We start from the raw sequence: 20,684 nt of genomic DNA, 5'->3' as shown, positions 1-20,684 counted from the left end.
GGAAGGAAGGAAGGAAGGAAGGAAGGAAGGAAGGAAGGAAGGAAGGAAGGAAGGAAGGAAGGAAGGAAGGAAGGAAGGAAGGAAGGAAGGAAGGAAGGAAGGAAGGAAGGAAGGAAGGAGGCGAGGAATGGAGGAGAAATTAGAGGGGAAAGATGGAGACAGTGAGGGATGAAAGGAGAGATAGTGGAGAAAAGGAGAGAGTCATAATTTAATCATTAAATAAAATCATAATCTCATTGTCACTTTATAAAATACAGATATTATTACATGATCTATGACCATCGTTGCGATCCCCAGTTTCTGTGTTGTGGTTTGTGTATTTGTATGTATGTGTGTGTTTCAGGATGGCTTCCTGGATTCCTCTAAGCAGCTTATTGGTCGGCCCCATTGATGATTGGAGCTGACCCCGCCTTCTCGTCAGAAACAGCTGTCTTCAATTACCAACTCCTCCTCCAACTCTCCAGCTCTGAGAGAGCTGAGGGTTATATCATATGTTGGTTGTTGCTGAGAGCGGATTGGTCTGTCCTGTGTGTGTCAATAGGACGGTGTTTTTTTGATTATTGACATTGTTTTGTATTATTCTGTTTTTGTTCCCAGGGGGAAGGGGAAGGCACCTAGGGAGTGCTTAGGCAAGAGGCCCGCGGGCATACATTACCCGTAGTATTTACTGTCTATACACACTAGGTAAGACCTGGGCGGACCACCCCCTGTATATTGGTTAGTGCACCAGGTGGTGCTAGATAGGTAAGTAGTGTGTAGGCAGGTAAGACCTGGGCGGACCACCCCCTGTATATTGGTTAGTGCACCAGGTGGTGCTAGTTAGGTCAGTAGTGGGTAGGTCACCAGGTGGTGCTAAGTTAGATCAGTAGTGGGTAGGTCACCAGGTGGTGCTAAGTTAGGTAAGTAGTGGGTAGGCAGGTAAGACCTGGGCGGACCACCCCCTGTATTTTGGTTAGTGCACCAGGTGGTGCTAAGTTAGGTAAGTTGTGGGTAGGTCACCAGGTGGTGCTAAGTTAGGTAAGTTGTGGGTAGGTCACCAGGTGGTGCTAAGTTAGGTAAGTAGTGGGTAGGTCACCAGGTGGTGCTAAGTTAGGTAAGTTGTGGGTAGGTCACCAGGTGGTGCTAAGTTAGGTAAGTTGTGGGTAGGTCACCAGGTGGTGCTAAGTTAGGTCAGTAGTGGGTAGACAGGTAAGATAGGAGAGGGGGCTTTGACATTTACTTTCTTTGCTTTGGTTCCGTCCAGCCCCTTTTCCCCAAATTTACCGTGTGAAGGAATAATGTCCCTGTAAATGATAAATTCTCTGCCTTTTGTCATCCTGACTCGCACCTACAGTCCCATACCTCTTTACCTCCACCTACAGTCCCATACCTCTATACCTCCACCTACAGTCCCATACCTCCACCTACAGTCCCATACCTCTTTACCTCCACCTACAGTCCCATACCTCTTTCACTCCACCTACAGTCCCATACCTCTTTACCTCCACCTACAGTTCCATACCTCTATACCTCCACCTACAGTCCCGCACCTCTTTACCTCCACCTACAGTTCCATACCTCTATACCTCCACCTACAGTCCCGTACCTCTATACCTCCACCTACAGTCCCATACCTCTATACCTCCACCTACAGTCCCATACCTCTATACCTCCACCTACAGTCCCATACCTCTATACCTCCACCTACAGTCCCGTACCTCTTTACCTCCACGGGGAGTTGAGTTACAGCAGGGTGTTTTGTTCCCTCTTCCTAGAGGTGTACGTTACAACCCTCATATCATTATCACTACTGATAATATATCACAGATTCCTCTCTAAATACAGTAGGGAGAAAGAGTGGGGTGATGACAAGAGGATATGAGAGAAAGAGGGTGATGACAAGAGAATATGAGAGAAAGAGGGTGATGACAAGAGGATATGAGAGAAAGAGGAGGGTGATGACAAGAGGATATGAGAGAAAGAGGGTGATGACAAGAGGATATGAGAGAAAGAGGGTGATGACAAGAGGATATGAGAGAAAGAGGAGGGTGATGACAAGAGGATATGAGAGAAAGAGGGTGATGACAAGAGGATATGAGAGAAAGAGGAGGGTGATGACAAGAGGATATGAGAGAAAGAGGGTGATGATGACAAGAGGATATGAGAGAAAGAGTGGGGTGATGACAAGAGGATATGAGAGAAAGAGTGGGGTGATGACAAGAGAATATGAGAGAAAGAGGGGGTGAGAGAAAGAGGAGGATGAGAGAAAGAGGAGATGCCTATTTAGAGAGATAAAATCAGACAAAGTCAGGGTGTGAAAGACAGAAAAACAGAGGGAGATATAGACCCAACCACATTTTGAGAAAGTGAGGGGGAAATATATATTTATATTTTCGAGAGAAAAATGTAAAAGGAGAGAGAGAGAGAGAGGGGATTTTATGGTGAAAAGTGAAAACCACTCCCACATCATAGCGCCACACACACAAACCACCGCAGAGCCAACGACAGGGGAGATGCAGGAATAGAGAGAGAAAATTAGAGGAGGAAGAGATGGAGAGGGAGAAGGAGAGACAGAGAAGAGAAGACAATGAAACAGGAGGAAAAGAGGTTGAGCCCTGCACGTGCCCTACCCAGGCCCGATTTATGGCCCTCAGAAATAACTTCCTCCGTTAGTTAATCCATTAGCTGTTCCTCTCTGTCTGTCACTCGCTCCCTGCACGCTGCTCGCTCTGCATGCACTCTCCTCGTGGAGCTTCTGAGTCCGTGAGTAACCATAGCAACGGCTTCGCTTGAGCTGCTCTGCTCAATGAAGAGACATGAAAAGCGCTGTTAGCAACGTGTCGTCACTCTAAATAATCTGTCCTTATATTTGAGGAGGTTGAAGCACTTCTTGCACCGTGTCACGATGTTAGTCAGATATGACTGTACTGAGCAGCAGAACACGAGCAAATGGCTCTGTTTCTAAATGTTACTGATCAACTTAGGCCGTCACTGTAAATAACAATTTGTTCTGAACTGACTTGCCTGGTTAAATAAAGGTTAAATAAAGGTTAAATAAAGGTTAAAAGTTAAAAAATGTAAATAGAAAAATAAACCCGAAACCTACCCATACACTAGATATTGATGAAAAAAAACAGGCCTTAACCCATCGAGGCCCGTCGGACTCGGGTAGCAGAGCTCCATTACCGAGGCAGCTGGCAGGTGTCTTCCCTGACAAGTTCAACCTCTCCCTGACCCAGTCTGTAATACCGACATGTTTCAAGCAGACCACCATAGTCCCTGTGTCCAAAAAAGCCAAGGTAACCTGTCTAAATGATTATCGCCCCGTAGCACTCACATCTGTAGCTATTAAATAAATGCTTTGAAAGGCTGGTCATGGCTCACATCAACACCACTATCCCAAAAACCCTAGACCCACTCCAATTTGCATACCGCCCCAGCAGAATCCACACTGCTCTTTCCCACCTGGACAAGAGGAACACCTACGTGAGAATGCTGTTCATTGACTACAGCTCAGCATCCAACACCATAGTGCCCTGCAAGCTCATCAACAAGCTAAGGACCCTGGGACTAAACACCTCCCTCTGCAACTGGATCCTGGACTTCCTGAGGGGCCAGTCGGGCTCGGGTTGGGAAGCAGAGTTTTAAAACTAGGTTGATTAGCACTTGAGGAGAAGGTACAGAAGGAATGAAAGAAAGATGGTGGAGATGAAGAGAAAGAGACAGAGAGAGAGAGAGAGAGAGAGAGAGCGCAATATAGAGGAATGGAAAAGAGAGAGAAAATGAAAGAGAGAGAAAATGAAAGAGAGAGAAAGGAAGATAATTTAAAGAAAAAGAGAGGGATATACAGTATATAGTAAGATAGAGAGAAAGAAGTCAAACAAGAAAGAGAGAAAAATAATTGAAAAGAGATGAAGCGAGGGATGAGGTGTGTTCCAGCCGTGTGTATGACTGTGCGTGTGTGTCATGGAGGTCTTAACCCCTGTGTGTTCCAAAGATATGAAGGACGAGATGACAGCAAAGCATCCTGGGACTTGACCCCATGGGGCGACATTTGTGTCCCTTCATGTGTGAACACTGTCAGGAGACATTATACATCATCACGTCAGCTGTCACACACACACACACACACACACACACACACACACACACACACACACACACACACACACACACACACACACACACACACACACACACACACACACACACACACACACACACACACACACACACACACACACACACACACACACACACACACAAGTACACTTCTGCTTTCTAACCAGAAAACAGTATTTTTCCCTACTTGTCTCTCTCTCTCTCTCAACCTGTCTCTCTGTCTCACTCTGTCTCTCTGTCTCTCTGTCTCACTCTGTCTCTCTCTCACTCTGTCTCTCTCTCACTCTGTCTCTCTCTGTCTCACTCTGTCTCTCTGTCTCTCTGTCTGTCTCTCTGTCTCTCTGTCTGTCTCTCTGTCTCACTCTCTCTCTTTCTCTCTGTCTCTCTCTCTCTTGCTGTCTCTGTCTCTTTCTCTGTCTCACTCTGTTTCTCTCTCTGTCTGTCTCTCTGTCTGTCTCTCTGTCTCTCTTTGTCTCTGTCTCTCTGTCTATGTCTCTCTGTCTATGTCTCTCTGTCTCTCTTTGTCAATGTCTCTCTGTCTATGTCACTCTGTCTCTCGCTCTGTCTCTCGCTCTGTCTCTCGCTCTGTCTCTCGCTCTGTCTCTATGTCTCTCTGTCTCGCTCTGTCTTGCTCTGTCTCTCTGTCTCGCTGTCTCGCACTGTCTTACTCTGTCTCACTCTGTCTCTCTCTCTCTATTCAATTTAAAATTCAAGGGGCTTTATTGGCATGGGAAACATATGTTAACATTGCCAAAGCAAGTGAAGTAGATAATAAACAAAAGTAAAATAAACAGTAAAAATGTACAGTAAATATTACACTCACAGAAGTTCCAAAAGAATAAAGACATTACAAGTGTCATATGATGTCAATATAAAGTGTTGTAACGATGTACAAATGGTTAAAGAACAAAAGGGAACATAAATAAACATAAATATGGGTTATATTTACAATGGTGTTTGTTCTTCACTGGTTGACCTTTTCTTGTGGCAACATGTCACAAATCCTGCTGCTGTGATGGCACACTGTGGTATTTCACTCAATAGATATGGGAGTTTATCAAAATTGGATTCGTGTTCAAATTCTTTGTGGATCTGTGTAATCTGAGGGAAATATGTGTCTCTAATACGGTCATACATTTGGCAGGAGGTTAGGAAGTGCAGCTCAGTTTCCACCTCATTTTGTGGGCACTGTGCACATAGCCTGTCTTCTCTTGAGAGCCAGGTCTGCGTACAGCGACCTTTCTCAATAGCAAGGCTATGCTCACTGAGTCTGTACAGAGTCAAAGCTTTCCTTAACTTTGGGTCAGTCACAGTGGTCAGGTATTCTGCCACTGTGTACTCTCTGTTTAGGGCCAAATAGCATTCTAGTTTTCTATGTATTTTTGTACATTTTTTCCAATGTGTCAAGTAATTATCTTTTTGTTTTCTCATGATTTGGTTGGGTTTAATTGTGTTGCTGTCCTGGGGTTCTGTGGGGTCTGTTTGTGTTTGTGAACAGAGCCCCAGGACCAGCTTGCTTAGGGGACTCTTCTCCAGGTTCATCTCTCTGTAGGTGATGGCTTTGTTATGGAAGGTTTGGGAATCGCTTCCTTTTAGGTGGTTGTAGATTTAACGGCTCTTCAGCATTTTGATCATTAGCGGGTATCGGACTGATCCTGCTCTGCATGCATTATTTGGTGTTTTACATTGTACACTAAGGATATTTTTGCAGAATTCTGAATGCAGATTCTCAATTTGGTGTTTGTCCCATTTTGTGAATTCTTGGTTGGTGAGCGGACCCCAGACCTTACAACCATAAAGGGCAATGGGTTCTATAACTGAATCAAGTTTTAGCCAGATCCTAATTGGTATGTCGAATTGTATTTTCCTTTTGATGGCATACAAGGCCAACTCTCTCTTTCTCTCTCTCTATGCGTTTACTTCATCTGTGTCTGTGTGTGTGTCTGTGTGTCTGTGTGTGTGTGTGTGTGTGTGTGTGTGTGTGTGTGTGTGTGTGTGTGTGTGTGTGTGTGTGTGTGTGTGTGTGTGTGTGTGTGTGTGTGTGTGTGTGTGTGTGTGTGTGTGTGTGTGTGTGTGTGAAAACCCTACCTCCAGTCGTCCTGTGTCTGGTTGGAAGCCTCTGGCCGGGTCTTCAGTAGTGACTCTACACTGGATGGCACAGCCGTTCACCCTGATGGTCTCCTGTGTTAACCCCAGCTCAGGCAGACTGCGTCCCTCACACACACGCAGCTGGGCATGGACCAGGTCCACACTAGGAGAGAGATTCATTAATTAGCATTAATAACACTTAGGATCTCCATTAGCTGTTGGAAAAAGCAGCAGCTACTCTTCCTGGGGTCCGAAACAAAACATGAAACATGAACATTAATCTCTGGGACATGTGAGACACACTATTCAACAGCCAGTGAAATATCAGGGCGGCAAATTCAAAACAACAAAAATCTCACGATTAAAATTTCTCAAACATACAACTATTATATGCCATTTTAAAGATACACTTCTCGTTAATCTAACCAAATTGTCTGATTTCCAAAAGGCTTTACGGCGAAAGCATAACATTAGATTATGTTAGGACAGCGCCTAAACAAGAGAAATCACACAGCCATTTTCCAAGCAAGGATAGGCGTCACAAAAAACAGAAATACAGCTAAAATTAATCACTAACCTTTGACGATCTTGATCAGATGACGCTCCCAGGACTCAATGTTACACAATACATGTATGTTTTGTTCGATAAAGTTCATATTTATATCCAAAAATCCCATTTTACATTGGCGCGTGATGTTCAGAAAACGTATTGCCTCCAAAACATCCGATGAATGAGCACATCAATTTACAAAAACACTCATCATAAATGTTGATAAAATTTACAACAGTTACAACAGAATTATAGATACACTTCTCCTTAATGCAACCGCTGTGTCAGACTTCAAAACAGCTTTACGGCGAAAGCACATTGTTCAATATTCTGAGTACAGAGCTCAGCCATCAAAGCAAGCTATACAGTTACCCGCCAAGTTCTGTTGTCAACAAAACTCAGAAATAGTATTATAAATCTTCACTTACCTTTGCTGACCTTCGTCGGAATGCACTCCCAGGACTCCCACTTCCACAAGAAATTTTCGTTTTGTTCAATAAACTCCATATTTATGTCCAAATACCTCAGATCACTATTCCAAAGGCATAATCTGCAAGCGCAAAACCCGAGACGAAAAGTCAAAAAGTTCCATTACCGTTGGTTGAAACATGTCAAACGATATTTACAATCAATCCTTAGGGTCTTTTGAACATAAATCTTCGATAATATTCCAACCGGACAATAGCATTACAGAGGAAAAATAAGGAACGGCGCCTGAGTGACTGCGCAGTAAACAACTCGTTGGTCTCAGGCAGTCCACAGCTCTTATTTTCTCCCCAGTAACAGTAGAAGCAAAAAAGACTGTTGACATCTAGTGGAAGCCTTAGGAAGTGCAAAATGAACCCTAAGTCACTGTTTACTGGATAGGGAATCACTTGAAAAACTACAAACGTCAGATTTCCACACTTCCTGGTTGGATCTTTCTCAGGTTTTTGCCTGTCATATGAGTTCTGTTATACTCACAGACATCATTCAAACAGTTTTAGAAACATCAGAGTGTTTTCTATCCAAATCTACTAATAATATGCATATCCTACCTTCTGCCCCCGAGTAGCAGGCAGTTTAGTTTGGGCACATCATTCATCTGAATTTCTGAATACTGCCCCCTGTCACTAAAAAGTTAACAGACAAGAACAGCTCTATGTGGACTTTAAGGCACCTGATAGGCTGGCTGTAGGAGACCCACTCACAACCAGGTGAAAAAGGTGTTAGACTGTGATGAATTAAACATATGACACAACACAAGTGATTCAATGTTTACAAGTGGAGAGAACACCATTAAGGATGGGAAAACTCCAGGTCTGGATGGCATACCAGTGGAAGTATACCAAACTTTTTTGATATACTCAAAGGACCATTATTAGCATGTTTTAACCACTCCTATATAAATGGTAGATTATCAGACACACAACAAGGTCTGATATCATTGTTACTGAAACAGGACCCAAATGGTATATATAAAAATCCAGTCCATTAAAAAAATTGGAGACCTCTTACACTTCAGTGTTGTGATGCAAAAATCCTAGCAAAATGCTTGGCGCATAGAATTAAAAAAGTATTGTCAGATATTATTCATCCTAATCAGACAGGTTTTTTACATGGACGATACATTGGAGATAATATAAGACAAGTACTGGAAACAATATTTCAATTTTGGGGAATCTCTTATAAAATGGGTTAAAGTTATGTGTAGTAAACCTAGGTATAAAATAGTAAATAATGTCTACATCTCAGAAAGTTTTAAACTATCTAGAGGAGTAAAACAAGGTTGTCCACTGTCGGCATATTTATTTATTATTGCCATCGAAATGTTAGCTGTTAAGATTAGATCAAACAATAATATTAAGGGATTAGAAATCCGTGGCTTAAAAACTAAGCTGTGATTGTACGCTGATGATTCATGTTTTCTTTTAAAACCACAATTAGAATTATTTATTATTATTATACAATTAGAATCCATCCACAGCCTCATAAAGGATCTAGATAATTTTGCTATCCTCTCTGGATTAAAACCAAATTATGATAAGTGTACTATATTATATTGGATCACCAAAAAATGCTAATTATACATTACCATGTAGTTTATTAATTAAATGGGCTGACGGAGATGTGGACATACTCGGTATACAAATCCCAAAAGAAAGAAATGATCTCACTCCAATACATTATTATAGAAAGTTAGCAAAAATAGATAACATCTTGTTACTATGGAAAGGAAAATACCTGTCTATTTGTGGAAAAATCACCCTGATTAACTCTTTAGTCATATCACAGTTTACTTTTTTGCTTATGGTTTTGCCTACACCTAGTGACCTGCTTTTTAAATTATATGAACAAAAAATATTGGAACGGCAAGCCAGATAAAATTAAAAAGGCCTATTTATATAACAAATTATGAATTCGGAGGGCAGAAATGATTAAATATTAAAGCATTAGACCTCTCACTAAAGGCATCATTCATACCAAAGTTATACTTAGATCCAAACTGGTTTTCTAGTAAATTGGTACGAATGTCTCATCCTATGTTCAAGAATGGTCTTTTTCCCCTTTATTCAGATTACACCTGCCCACTTTCGGTTGTTTGAAAAATAAATAAACTCCAAAATATCTTTATTTTTTAAACAAGTCTTAGAAAGTTGGTTGCAATTTCAGTTTAATCCACATGAAAAGTCAGAACAAATAATACAACAAATATTGTGGTTAAATTCAAATATGGTAATTGATTAAAACCTCTTGGGGCTAGGGGGCAGTATTGAGAATTTTGAAAAAAATATGTGCCCATTTTTAACTGCCTCCTACACCAACTCAGAAGCTAGAATATGCATATTATTGTTCAGGTTTGGATAGAAAACACTCTGAATATTCTAAAACTGTTTGAATGGTGTCTGTAAGTATAACAGAACTCATATGGCAGTCAAAACCCTGAGACAAATTCTGACAAGAAGTGGATACCTGATGTGTTGAATTACCTTTAAGCCTATGCCATTGAAACACACAGGGGCTTATTAATTGTTGAGCACTTCCTATGGCTTCCACTAGATGTCACCAGTCTTTAGAAAGTGTTTTGAGTCTTATACTGTGAGAACTGAACGAACAAGAGCCTTGGAACGGTGGTGGCCGATTAGACTCTGGCACGCGAGTTCATGTTGGGTACTCTCGTTCCAAAACGTTTTAAAAGAGAATGCAAACGTCCACCTTGAATATTATTCATGTTCTGGTTAAAAAAGGCACTAATTATTTATACTATACAACGTTTGACATGTTTGAACGAACGTAAATATTTTTTTTCCCCTCGTTCATGACGAGAAGTCCGGCTGGCATAGATCATGTGCTAACAACACGGAGCTTTTTGGACATAAATTATGAGCTTTTTCGAACAAAACTACATTTGTTATGGACCTGGGATTCCTGGAAGTGACATCTGATGAAGAGAATCAAAGGTAATGGATTATTTACATAGTATTTTCGATTTTCGATCTCTCCAACATGGCGGTTAGTCTGTATCGCAAAGCGTATTTTTCTGGGCGCAGTGCTCAGATTATTGCGTGTGTGATTTCCCAGTAAGGTTATTTTTAAATCTGGCAATCCGGTTGCGTTCAAGAGATGTAAATCTATAATTCTTTGAACGACAATATAATATTTTACCAATGTTTTCGAATAGTAATTATTTAATTTGTTGTGCTGCTTGACTGCCGGTTATTGGAGGGAAATGATTTCCTCAACATCAACGCCATAGTAAAACGCTGTTTTTGGATATAAATATGAACTTGATAGAACAAAAATGCATGCATTGTCTAACATAATGTCCTAGGAGTGTCATCTGATGGAGATTGTCAAAGGTTAGTGCATCATTTTAGCTGGTTTTCTGCTTTTGGTGACGCCTGTCTTTGAATTGACAAAACATTACACACAGCTATTGTCAATGTACTCTCCTAACATAATCTAACTTTATGCTTTTGCCGTAAAGCCTTTTTGAAATCGGACAACGTGGTTAGATTAAGGAGATGTTTATCTTTCAAAGGGTGTAAGATAGTTGTATGTTTGAGAAATTTGAATTATGACATTTAATTGTTTTCAAATTTGGCGCTCTTGATATTTCACCTGTTGTTGATTGGGTGTACCAGGGGCGTCCCACATAGCCCATAGAGGTTAAAAAACTGTATTTTTTGAAGAAATGTTTAAAAAAGGTATAATTTTTGTGAATGATATTATAAATAGGACTGGTGGAGTGATGTCACACATGCAGCTAACACAGACATATGGAAATGTCTGCTCTACACAAAATTACAACCAATTAATTGCAGCATTACCACAAAAATGGAAGAGGCAAGTAGAAGGGGAAAAAAGTAAGGAACTTCTATGTCGGCCCTGTATTAAAGAACATAAATGGTTAAAGAAAAGTGTGATAAATAAAAACATATACCAATTTCATTAAAAAATTTAAAATAAATAAAAATTATGTGGTTACCTAACAATCTCCACATTTTGAAAGTGAAAGAAAAATTCAAAAAAATGTTACAAAATTATATTTAAAATTATAGCCCTAAAAAATACAAGTTGCGTATGTCTTCTGGGTTTTGGTGACATTATATGCTGGCTTGAAAAATGGGTGTCTGATTATTTCTGGCTTGGTACTCTGCTGACATAATCTAATGTTTTGCTTTTCGTTGTAAAGCCTTTTTGAAATCGGACAGTGTGGTTAGATTAACGAGAGTCTTGTCTTTAAATAGCTGTAAAATAGTCATATGTTTGAGAAATTGAAGTAATAGGATTTTTAAGGTTTTGAAAATCGCGCCACAGGCTGCAAGTGGCTGTTACGTAGGTGGGACGTAGCCCATAGAGGTTAATACTTGGTGGAAGGACCTTTGGCAGCCATTACAGCTGGGAATCTTATTGAATATGTCATGCCTGCTCCCGCTGGAGGGCACCAGTCAGCCCATCATTACGCACACCTGTCTGCCCATCATTACGCACACCTGTCACCATCATTACGCACACCTGTCTGCCCATCATTACGCACACCTGTCTGCCCATCATTACGCACACCTGTCACCATCATTACACACACCTGTCTGCACATCATTACACACAACTGTCTGCCCATCATTACACACACCTGTCTGCCCATCATTACGCACACCTGTCACCATCATTACGCACACCTGTCTGCCCATCATTACGCACACCTGTCTGCCCATCATTACGCACACCTGTCTGCCCATCATTACGCACACCTGTCACCATCATTACGCACACCTGTCTGCCCATCATTACGCACACCTGTCACCATCATTACGCACACCTGTCACCATCATTACGCACACCTGTCTGCCCATCATTACGCACACCTGTCTGCCCATCATTATGCACACCTGTCACCATCATTACGCACACCTGTCACCATCATTACGCACACCTGTCACCATCATTACGCACACCTGTCACCATCATTACGCACACCTGTCACCATCATTACGCACACCTGTCTGCCCATCATTACGCACACCTGTCTGCCCATCATTACGCACACCTGTCTGCCCATCATTACGCACACCTGTCACCATCATTACGCACACCTGTCTGCCCATCATTACGCACACCTGTCTGCCCATCATTACGCACACCTGTCTGCCCATCATTACGCACACCAGTCTGCCCATCATTACGCACACCTGTCACCATCATTACGCACACCTGTCACCATCATTACGGACACCTGTCACCATCATTACGCACACCTGTCACCATCATTACGCACACCTGTCACCATCAATACGCACACCTGTCTGCCCATCATTACGCACACCTGTCTGCCCATCATTACGCACACCTGTCTGCCCATCATTACGCACACCTGTCACCATCATTATGCACACCTGTCTGCCCATCATTACGCACACCTGTCACCATCATTACGCACACCTGTCACCATCATTACGCACACCTGTCACCATCATTACGCACACCTGTCTGCCCATCATTACGCACACCTGTCTGCCCATCATTACGCACACCTGTCTGCCCATCGCTATGCACACCAGTCTGCCCATTATTATGCACACCTGTCACCATCATTACGCACACCTGTCACCATCAATACGCACACCTGTCTGCCCATCATTACGCACACCTGTCTGCCCATCATTACGCACACCAGTCTGCCCATCATTACGCACACCTGTCACCATCATTACGCACACCTGTCACCATCATTACGCACACCTGTCTGCCCATCATTACGCACACCTGTCTGCCCATCATTACGCACACCTGTCACCATCATTATGCACACCTGTCACCATCATTACGCACACCTGTCACCATCATTACGCACACCTGTCACCATCATTACGCACACCTGTCACCATCATTACGCACACCTGTCTGCCCATCATTACGCACACCTGTCACCAACATTATGCGCTTCAGCGTTTCATTGGACTCACCTGGACTCCATCACTTGTTGATTGCCCCCTCAATATCTGTCTGCTCCTCAGTTTGTTCCCCGTGTCAGCATTAATGTTATTTTGTTTTCCCTGTCCAGACGCTGTCCGTGTTTGGTTTCATGTCCGTTGTTTATTAAAATGTTCACTCCCTGTACTTGCTTCTCGTCCCCCAGCATCTGTTCTCACAGAATAAGATTCTACCAACTTTGTACAACTCTTAGGGCAACATATATCCATTGTTTTTGTCAAAATCGCTCAAGCTTAGTAAATTTGGTTGGGAGTCATGGATGGACAGCGACATTCAAACATTCTATCAGATTTTCAAGCAGACTCAAATCAGGACTGAGACTGGACCATTCAGGAACACTCAACACATCTTGGAATTCTGGTGTGTCTTTGGCAATGTGTGTAATTGTGTGTAATTGTCACGCTGTAAAGTAAAACTCTATCCCATGGTTTTCAGATCTTTAAAATTAAAAACTTCTTAGGGATAGGGTCTAATTTCCGCCTGACTGACATGCCCAAAGTAAACTGCCTGTCACTCAGGCCCAGAAGCCAGGAAATTCCTATAATTGGTAGCATTGGATAGAAAACACTTTGAAGTTTCTGAAACTGTTCAAATAATGTCTGAGACTATAACAGAATTGATATGGCAGGCAGAAATCCAAAGAAACACCAACCCAAAATGATTTTTTTTTTAGGTCCCAGGCTCTTACAATGGAAAGCTATGGGTCCTATGTAATTCCGTCTCCCATATTGCAATTCCTATGGCTTCCACTAGATGCCAACAGTCTTTGTTCAAGGTTTCAGGCTTGGTTTTTGAAAAAGCAAGCAAGAATTTGGAGTTTTGGTGAAGAGAGCACCGGAACAATATCAGTCTTTCGGCGCGCGAGGGAGCGTACTACTTTCCATATGAAATATTATAGTTTATTTACATTTTAGGGTACCTGAGGATTAAATAGAAATGTCGTTTGACTTGTCTGGACAAAGTTTAGCGGTAGCTTTTTGGACTCCTTTGTCTGCCAGTTGAACGAGTGGATTACTGAAATTGATGGCGCCAACTATACAGACTTTTTGGGATATAAAGAAGGATTTTATCTAACAAAATGACCATTCATGTTGTAGCTGGGACCCTTGGGATTGCAAACAGAGGAAGATTTTCAAAAGTAAGTGATTTATTTAATCACTATTTGTGATTTTGTGAATCCTGTGCTGGTTGAAAAATATGTTGATGTGGGGCGCTGTCCTCAGACAATCGCATGGTATGCTTTTGCCGTAAAGCCTATTGTAAATCAGACAACGCAGTTAGATAAAAAATAATTTAAGCTTTTAAATGATATAAGATACTTGTATGTTCATGAATGTTTAACCTCTTGACGGTCGCCTAGGATAGGGGGCGCTACAGCAATTTTTGAAAAAAATGTGTGCCCATTTTAAACGGCCTCCTACTCAAACTCAGAAGCTAGGATATGCATATAATTAATACTTGTGGATAGAAAACACCCTAAAGTTTCTAAAACAGTTTGAATGGTGTCTGTGAGTATAACAGAACTCATATGGCAGTCAAAACCCCGAGACAGATCGTAACAGGATGTGGAATTCTGAATTGCGGACTCAACTTCATCACTTTGCCTATAAATCACACCGTGAGCTATGGTTCATTGAGGACTTCCTATTGCTTCCACTAGATGTCCCCAGTCTTTACAAAGTGGTTTGAGCCTTCTACTGTGAAAACTGACAGAATGAGAGTCTGTGGAACGTGGTCACATGAGGAGGGCCATCACCATTATGACACCGGCGCCCCTGGCTACCCTCCCCTTTCGAAACGTTTTGAAAGACAATGCAATCGTCCCCCTTGAATGTTATTGGAGCTCTGATTGAAAAAGGCCCTAAAGATTTATGTTATACAACGTTTGACATGTTTGAACGAACTTAAATAAAACAAAAATGCATTTTGTTGAGAGAGAAGTCCCGCGGCCGACGGTACTTTTGGAGCAGCCTTCAGAACGCGCTAACAACAACAAGCTATTGGGACATAAAGGACTAACTTTTTCGAACGAAAATACATTTGTTGCGGACCTGGAATTCCTGGAAGTGCCTTCTGATGAAGATAATCAAAGGTAAGGGATTATTGACAATAGTATACAAGAGTAGATTTGATATGCGATTGTTCCAAGATGGCGCTGACCTGTATTAGCCTATTTTTCTGAGTATCGCATCCCTTTTTATCGCAAAGTGTGATTACCCAGTAAAGTTATTTTTAAATCTGGCATTGCAGGTGCTTTCAAGAGATGCTAATCTATACATCTTAGAATGACAATATCACATTTTAAAAATGTTTTCGAATAGTAATTTAGTAAATTGTAGCGCTGTTTCACCGGACGCATTTGAGAGAAAATAGTTAGTCAACGTCACGCGCCGATGTAAAATGCTGTTTTTATATATAAATATGAACTTTATCGAGCAAAATAATGCATGTGTAACATGATGTCCTAGGAGTGTCATCTGATGAAGAATGTCAAAGGTTAGTGCTGCATTTAGCTGTTTTTTGGTTATTTGTGATGCATGCTAGTTGCTTTGAAAATGGCTGTGTGATTATTTCTGGCTGGGTACTCTGCTGACATAATCTAATGTTTCACTTTTGCTGTAAAGCCTTTTTGAAATCAGACAACGTGGTTCGATTCAGGAGAGGTGTATCTATAAAACGGTGTAAAATAGTCATATGTTTGAGAAACTGAAGATATAGCATTTATGAGGTTTTGCATTTAGCGCGACGCGATTCCACTGGCTGTTGATTAGGGTGGGACACAAGAGTCCCACTGGCCCAGACAGGTTAAGTCATTTTTTGGGGGTATCTGTACTATACTATTTATATTTTTGAGTACTTTTACTTCACTACATTCCTAAAGAAAATAAGGTACTTTCTACTCTTTACATTTTCCCTGAAAACCAAAAGTAGTCGTTACATGTTGAATGCTTAGCAGGACAGGAATATGGTCCAATTCACACACTGTCCCTGGTCATCCCTACTGCCTCTGATCTGGAGGACTCACTAAACAGAGAACATCCCTGGTCATCCCTACTGCCTCTGATCTGGAGGACTCACTAAACAGAGAACATCCCTGGTCATCCCTACTGCCTCTGAACTGGAGGACTCACTAAACAGAGAACATCCCTGGTCATCCCTACTGCCTCTGATCTGGAGGACTCACTAAACAGAGAACATCCCTGGTCATCCCTACTGCCTCTGATCTGGAGGACTCACTCAACAGAGAACATCCCTGGTCATCCCTACTGCCTCTGATCTGGAGGACTCACTAAACAGAGAACATCCCTGGTCATCCCTACTGCCTCTGATCTGGAGGACTCACTCAACAGAGAACATCCCTGGTCATCCCTACTGCCTCTGATCTGGAGGACTCACTAAACAGAGAACATCCCTGGTCATCCTGTAACGGATGTTGTTATGTAGAGAGGACCGAGGCGCAGCGGGTTGCGTGCTCATCATTATTATTTATTAAAATGTGAACACGGAAAAACAATAAACAAAGAAACGACAGGAATAGTTTTACAGGCTATAATAACAAGCAGTGCAAAATCAACAACCCACAAATCCCCAGGTGAAAACACGCAACTAATATGTGACTCCCAATCAGGAACAACTACGTACAGCTGTTCCTGATCGGGAGCCACACAGACCACACAGAAATAAACAAACTAGAAAACCAACCTAGAATACAAAACCCAGAACATACACCAAAACCCTGTAATACATAAATAAAACACCCCTCTACAATACTCATAACCCCTAAACCACATAAAACAAATACACTCTGCCACGTCCTGACCAACCTACAAATACAAATAACCCCTATACTGGTCAGGACGTGACACATCCCTACTGCCTCTGATCTGGAGGACTCACTAAACACAAATGCATCTTTGGTAAATGATGTCTGAGTGTTAGAGTGTGCCCCTGGCTATACGTACATTAAAAAAACAAGCAAGTGGTGCTTTGCTTAATATAAGGAATTTTAAGTGATTTATACTTTTAATTTTGATAATGAAGTATATTGAAAAGCAAATACTTTTACTCAAGTATGACAATTGGGTACTTTTTTCCACCACTGCACACACACACACTAGACACAAACACAAACACACACACACAAATACAACACAAACACCACACACAATCACACAAATGCACAGAAACACACACTAGACACAAACACACACACACACACACACACACACACACACACACACACACACACACACACACACACACACACACACACACACACACATTCACACTAGACACAAACACACACCCATTAGATACAAACACACACACTAGACACAAACACACACGCACGCACACACACACACACACACACACACTAGACACAGACACAAACACACACTAGACACAAACACACACACACACACACACACACACACACACACACACACACACACACACACACACACACACACACACACACACACACACACACACACACACACACACACACAAATACACTAGACACAAACACACTAGACACATACACTAGACACAAACACACACATACTTTATGAATGGACAGGTCACACACATGTTTGACCTGAGTTGACTGGACAGGTACCTCCATTATCACTGAACAAGTAAAGTCCATTAACACAGCTAGTTACCTTGGGAGGAGAGAGGGAAGGAGGGAGGGAGGGAGGGAGGGAGGGAGGGAGGGAGGGAGGGAGGGAGGGAGGGAGGGAGGGAGGGAGGTAGAGAGGGAAGGAGGGAGGGAGAGAGGGGGGTAAAGAGGTAGAGAGTGAAGGAGGGAGGGAAAGAGGGAGAGAGGGAGGTAGAGAGGGAGGGAGGTAGAGAGGGAGGGAGAGAGAGAGTGGGGGAGAAGGAGGGAGAGAGGTAGAGAGGGAAGGAGGGGGGAGAGAGGGAAGGAGGGAGGTAGAGAGGGAGGAAGGAGAGAGTGAAGGAGCGAGGTAGAGAGGGGGGTAAAGGAGTAGAGAGGGAAGGAGGGAAAAAGGGAGAGAGGGAGGTAGAGAGGGAGGGAGAGAGGGAGGGAGAGAGAGGGGGGAGGGAGAGAGGTAGAGAGGGAAGGAGGGAGGGAGAGAGGGAGGAAGAGAGAGGGAGGTAGAGAGGGAGGGAGGGAGGGGAGGTAGAGAGGGAAGGAGGGAGGGAGAGAGGGAGGGAGGTAGAGAGGGAAGGAGAGAGGGAGGGAGGGAGGTAGAGAGAGAGGGAGGTAGAGAGGGAGGGAGGGAGAGAGTGGGGGGGAGAGAGGTAGAGAGGGAAGGAGGGAGGGAGAGAGGGGGGTAAAGAGGTAGAGAGGGAAGGAGGGAGGGAAAGAGGTAGGGAGGGAGGGAGGGAGGGAGGGAGGGAGGGAGGGAGGGAGGGAGGGAGGGAGGGAGGGAGGGAGGGAGGGAGGGAGGGAGGGAGGGAGAGAGTGGGGGGGAAGGAGGGAGGGAGGGAGGGAGGGAGGGAGGGAGGGAGGGAGGGAGGGAGGGAGGGAGGGAGGGAGGGAGGGAGGGAGGGAGGGAGGGAGGGAGGGAGGGAGGGAGGGAGGGAGGGAGGGAGGGAGGGAGGGAGGGACACAAACACACACATACAGTATGAATGGACAGGTCAAACACATGTTTGACCTGAGTTGACTGGACAGGTACCTCCATTATCACTGAACAAGTAAAGTCCATTAACACAGCTAGTTACCTCGGGAGGAGAGAGGGAAGGAGGGAGGGAGAGAGGGAGGGAGAGGGAGGGAGGGAGGGAGGTAGAGAGGGAGGGAGGGAGGGAGGGAGGGAAGGAGGGAAGGAGGGAGTGAGAGAGCGAGAGAGAGAGAGGAAAGGAGGTCACATAGACAGACCCCTACACATGTCCCAACATGTCCCTTAAATACATCTTTAAAATGTCTCTGAGGCAAACCAAGTCATAATGACTCAAATGAAACAATGTGAGTCTGTTGTAAAACATTTATTAAATAAAAAAGCCTGGGGGGTGGAATTGAGCGGAGAGAGAGAGAGATAGGGAGGGAGAGAGAGAGAGAGAGGGGGAGGAAGGGAGGGGGAGACGGAGAAATAGAGAAAGAGGTTATTATAATCATTTGTTTTTAGAAAAGAAAACATAGGATAGAAAGTCTAGGCCTGAGAGAGAGAGAGAGAGGAGCGAGAGAGAGAGGAAAGAGAGAGAGAGAGAGAGAGAGATGAGGAAAGAGAGGAGAGAGAGACAGAGAGGAGAGAGAGTGAGAGAGGAGAGGAGGTAGAAGAGAGAGAGAGAGAAAGAGAAAGAGAAAGAGAGAGGGGAAAGAGAGAGAAGGAGAGAGAGAGAGGAGAGAGAGAGAAGGAGAGAGAGGAGGGAGAAAGAGAGAGAGAGAGAGAGAGAGAGAGATAAGGAAAGAGAGGAGAGAGAGAGAAGTAGAGAGAGGAGAGAGAGAGAAAGAAGGAGAGAGAGGAGAGAGTGATAGAGAGAGAGAGAGGAGACAGAGAGAGAGAAAGAAGGAGAGAGAGGAGAGAGAGGAGGGAGAGGAGGAGAGAGAGGAGAGAGAGAGAAGGAGAGAGAGGAGAGAGAGAGAATGGGAGAGAGAGAGGAGAGAGAGAGAATGAGAGAGAGGAGAGAGAGGTGACACACACACAAGGACGGATGAACACACACAAAAACAAAAACACACATAAAGTCATCTCAATAGGACTTTCATTAACACGTGCGTGGCATATGGGAATGGCTGACATTATGCATTCAGACACACACACACACACACCTGATCTCCATTTTTTTCCTCTCCTCTGCCTCTCACCCCCCACCCCTTGCCTCCTCCCTTTCTCCTTTCTCCTTCCATCGTTTTGGCATCAGTTTTCAATTTTCAAACAAGAGATTCTTAATTAATTTCTGCCTCTGTTGTGATGTGGGAGAGAACGAGGGAGGGAATGGGTGGTAGGAGAAGTGGAGGGAGAAGGGAAGAGAGAGGTGGGGAATACAAAACATGTTAGGAGGAAAGACAGGAGGAAAGACAGAAGAGAGAAAGAGAGAAAAAGGATAGAGAGAATTGACAGAAGAGAGAAAGAGAGAGATGGAGAGAAAGGGAGAGATGGAGAGTGAACGAGACAGAAGAGAGAAAGAGAGAGATAGAGAGAAGAGAGAAAGGGAGAGAGAGAGAAGAGAGAAAGGGAGAGATAGAGAGAAAGGGAGAGATGGAGAGTGAACGAGACAGACAGAGAAGAGAGAAAGAGAGAGAGAGAGAAAGAGAGAAAGGGAGAGATGGAGAGTGAACGAGACAGAAGAGAGAAAGAGAGAGATAGAGAGAAAGGGAGAGAGAGAGAGATAGAGAGAAAGGGAGAGATGGAGAGTGAACGAGTCAGAGAAGAGAGAAAGAGAGAGATAGAGAGAAAGGGAGAGAGAGAGAGATAGAGAGAAAGGGAGAGATGGAGAGTGAACGAGTCAGAGAAGAGAGAAAGAGAGAGATAGAGAGAAAGCGAGAGAGCGATGGATGGTG

The 20,684-nt window shown here is 43.3% G+C and overlaps 1 protein-coding gene across 3 annotated transcripts in view; it reads right to left on the bottom strand.

Moving 5' to 3' along the window:
• The window catches only part of LOC106592454 (pyruvate carboxylase, mitochondrial), a 498,777-nt gene that overhangs the window by 367,404 nt on the left and 110,689 nt on the right, over positions 1-20,684 (bottom strand). For all 3 annotated transcript variants that reach the window (XM_082965339.1, XM_082965338.1, XM_082965340.1), the window contains exon 11: positions 6,190-6,352. In XM_082965339.1, coding sequence (XP_082821465.1) covers positions 6,190-6,352 — 163 coding nt within the window. The remainder of the gene's footprint in view (positions 1-6,189; positions 6,353-20,684) is intronic.

This window comes from Salmo salar, chromosome 18 (genome assembly GCF_965601325.2).
Source record: "Salmo salar chromosome 18, fSalSal1, whole genome shotgun sequence".
Taxonomy (NCBI): domain Eukaryota; kingdom Metazoa; phylum Chordata; class Actinopteri; order Salmoniformes; family Salmonidae; genus Salmo; species Salmo salar.
This window is presented reverse-complemented; position numbering and strand designations above follow the sequence as displayed.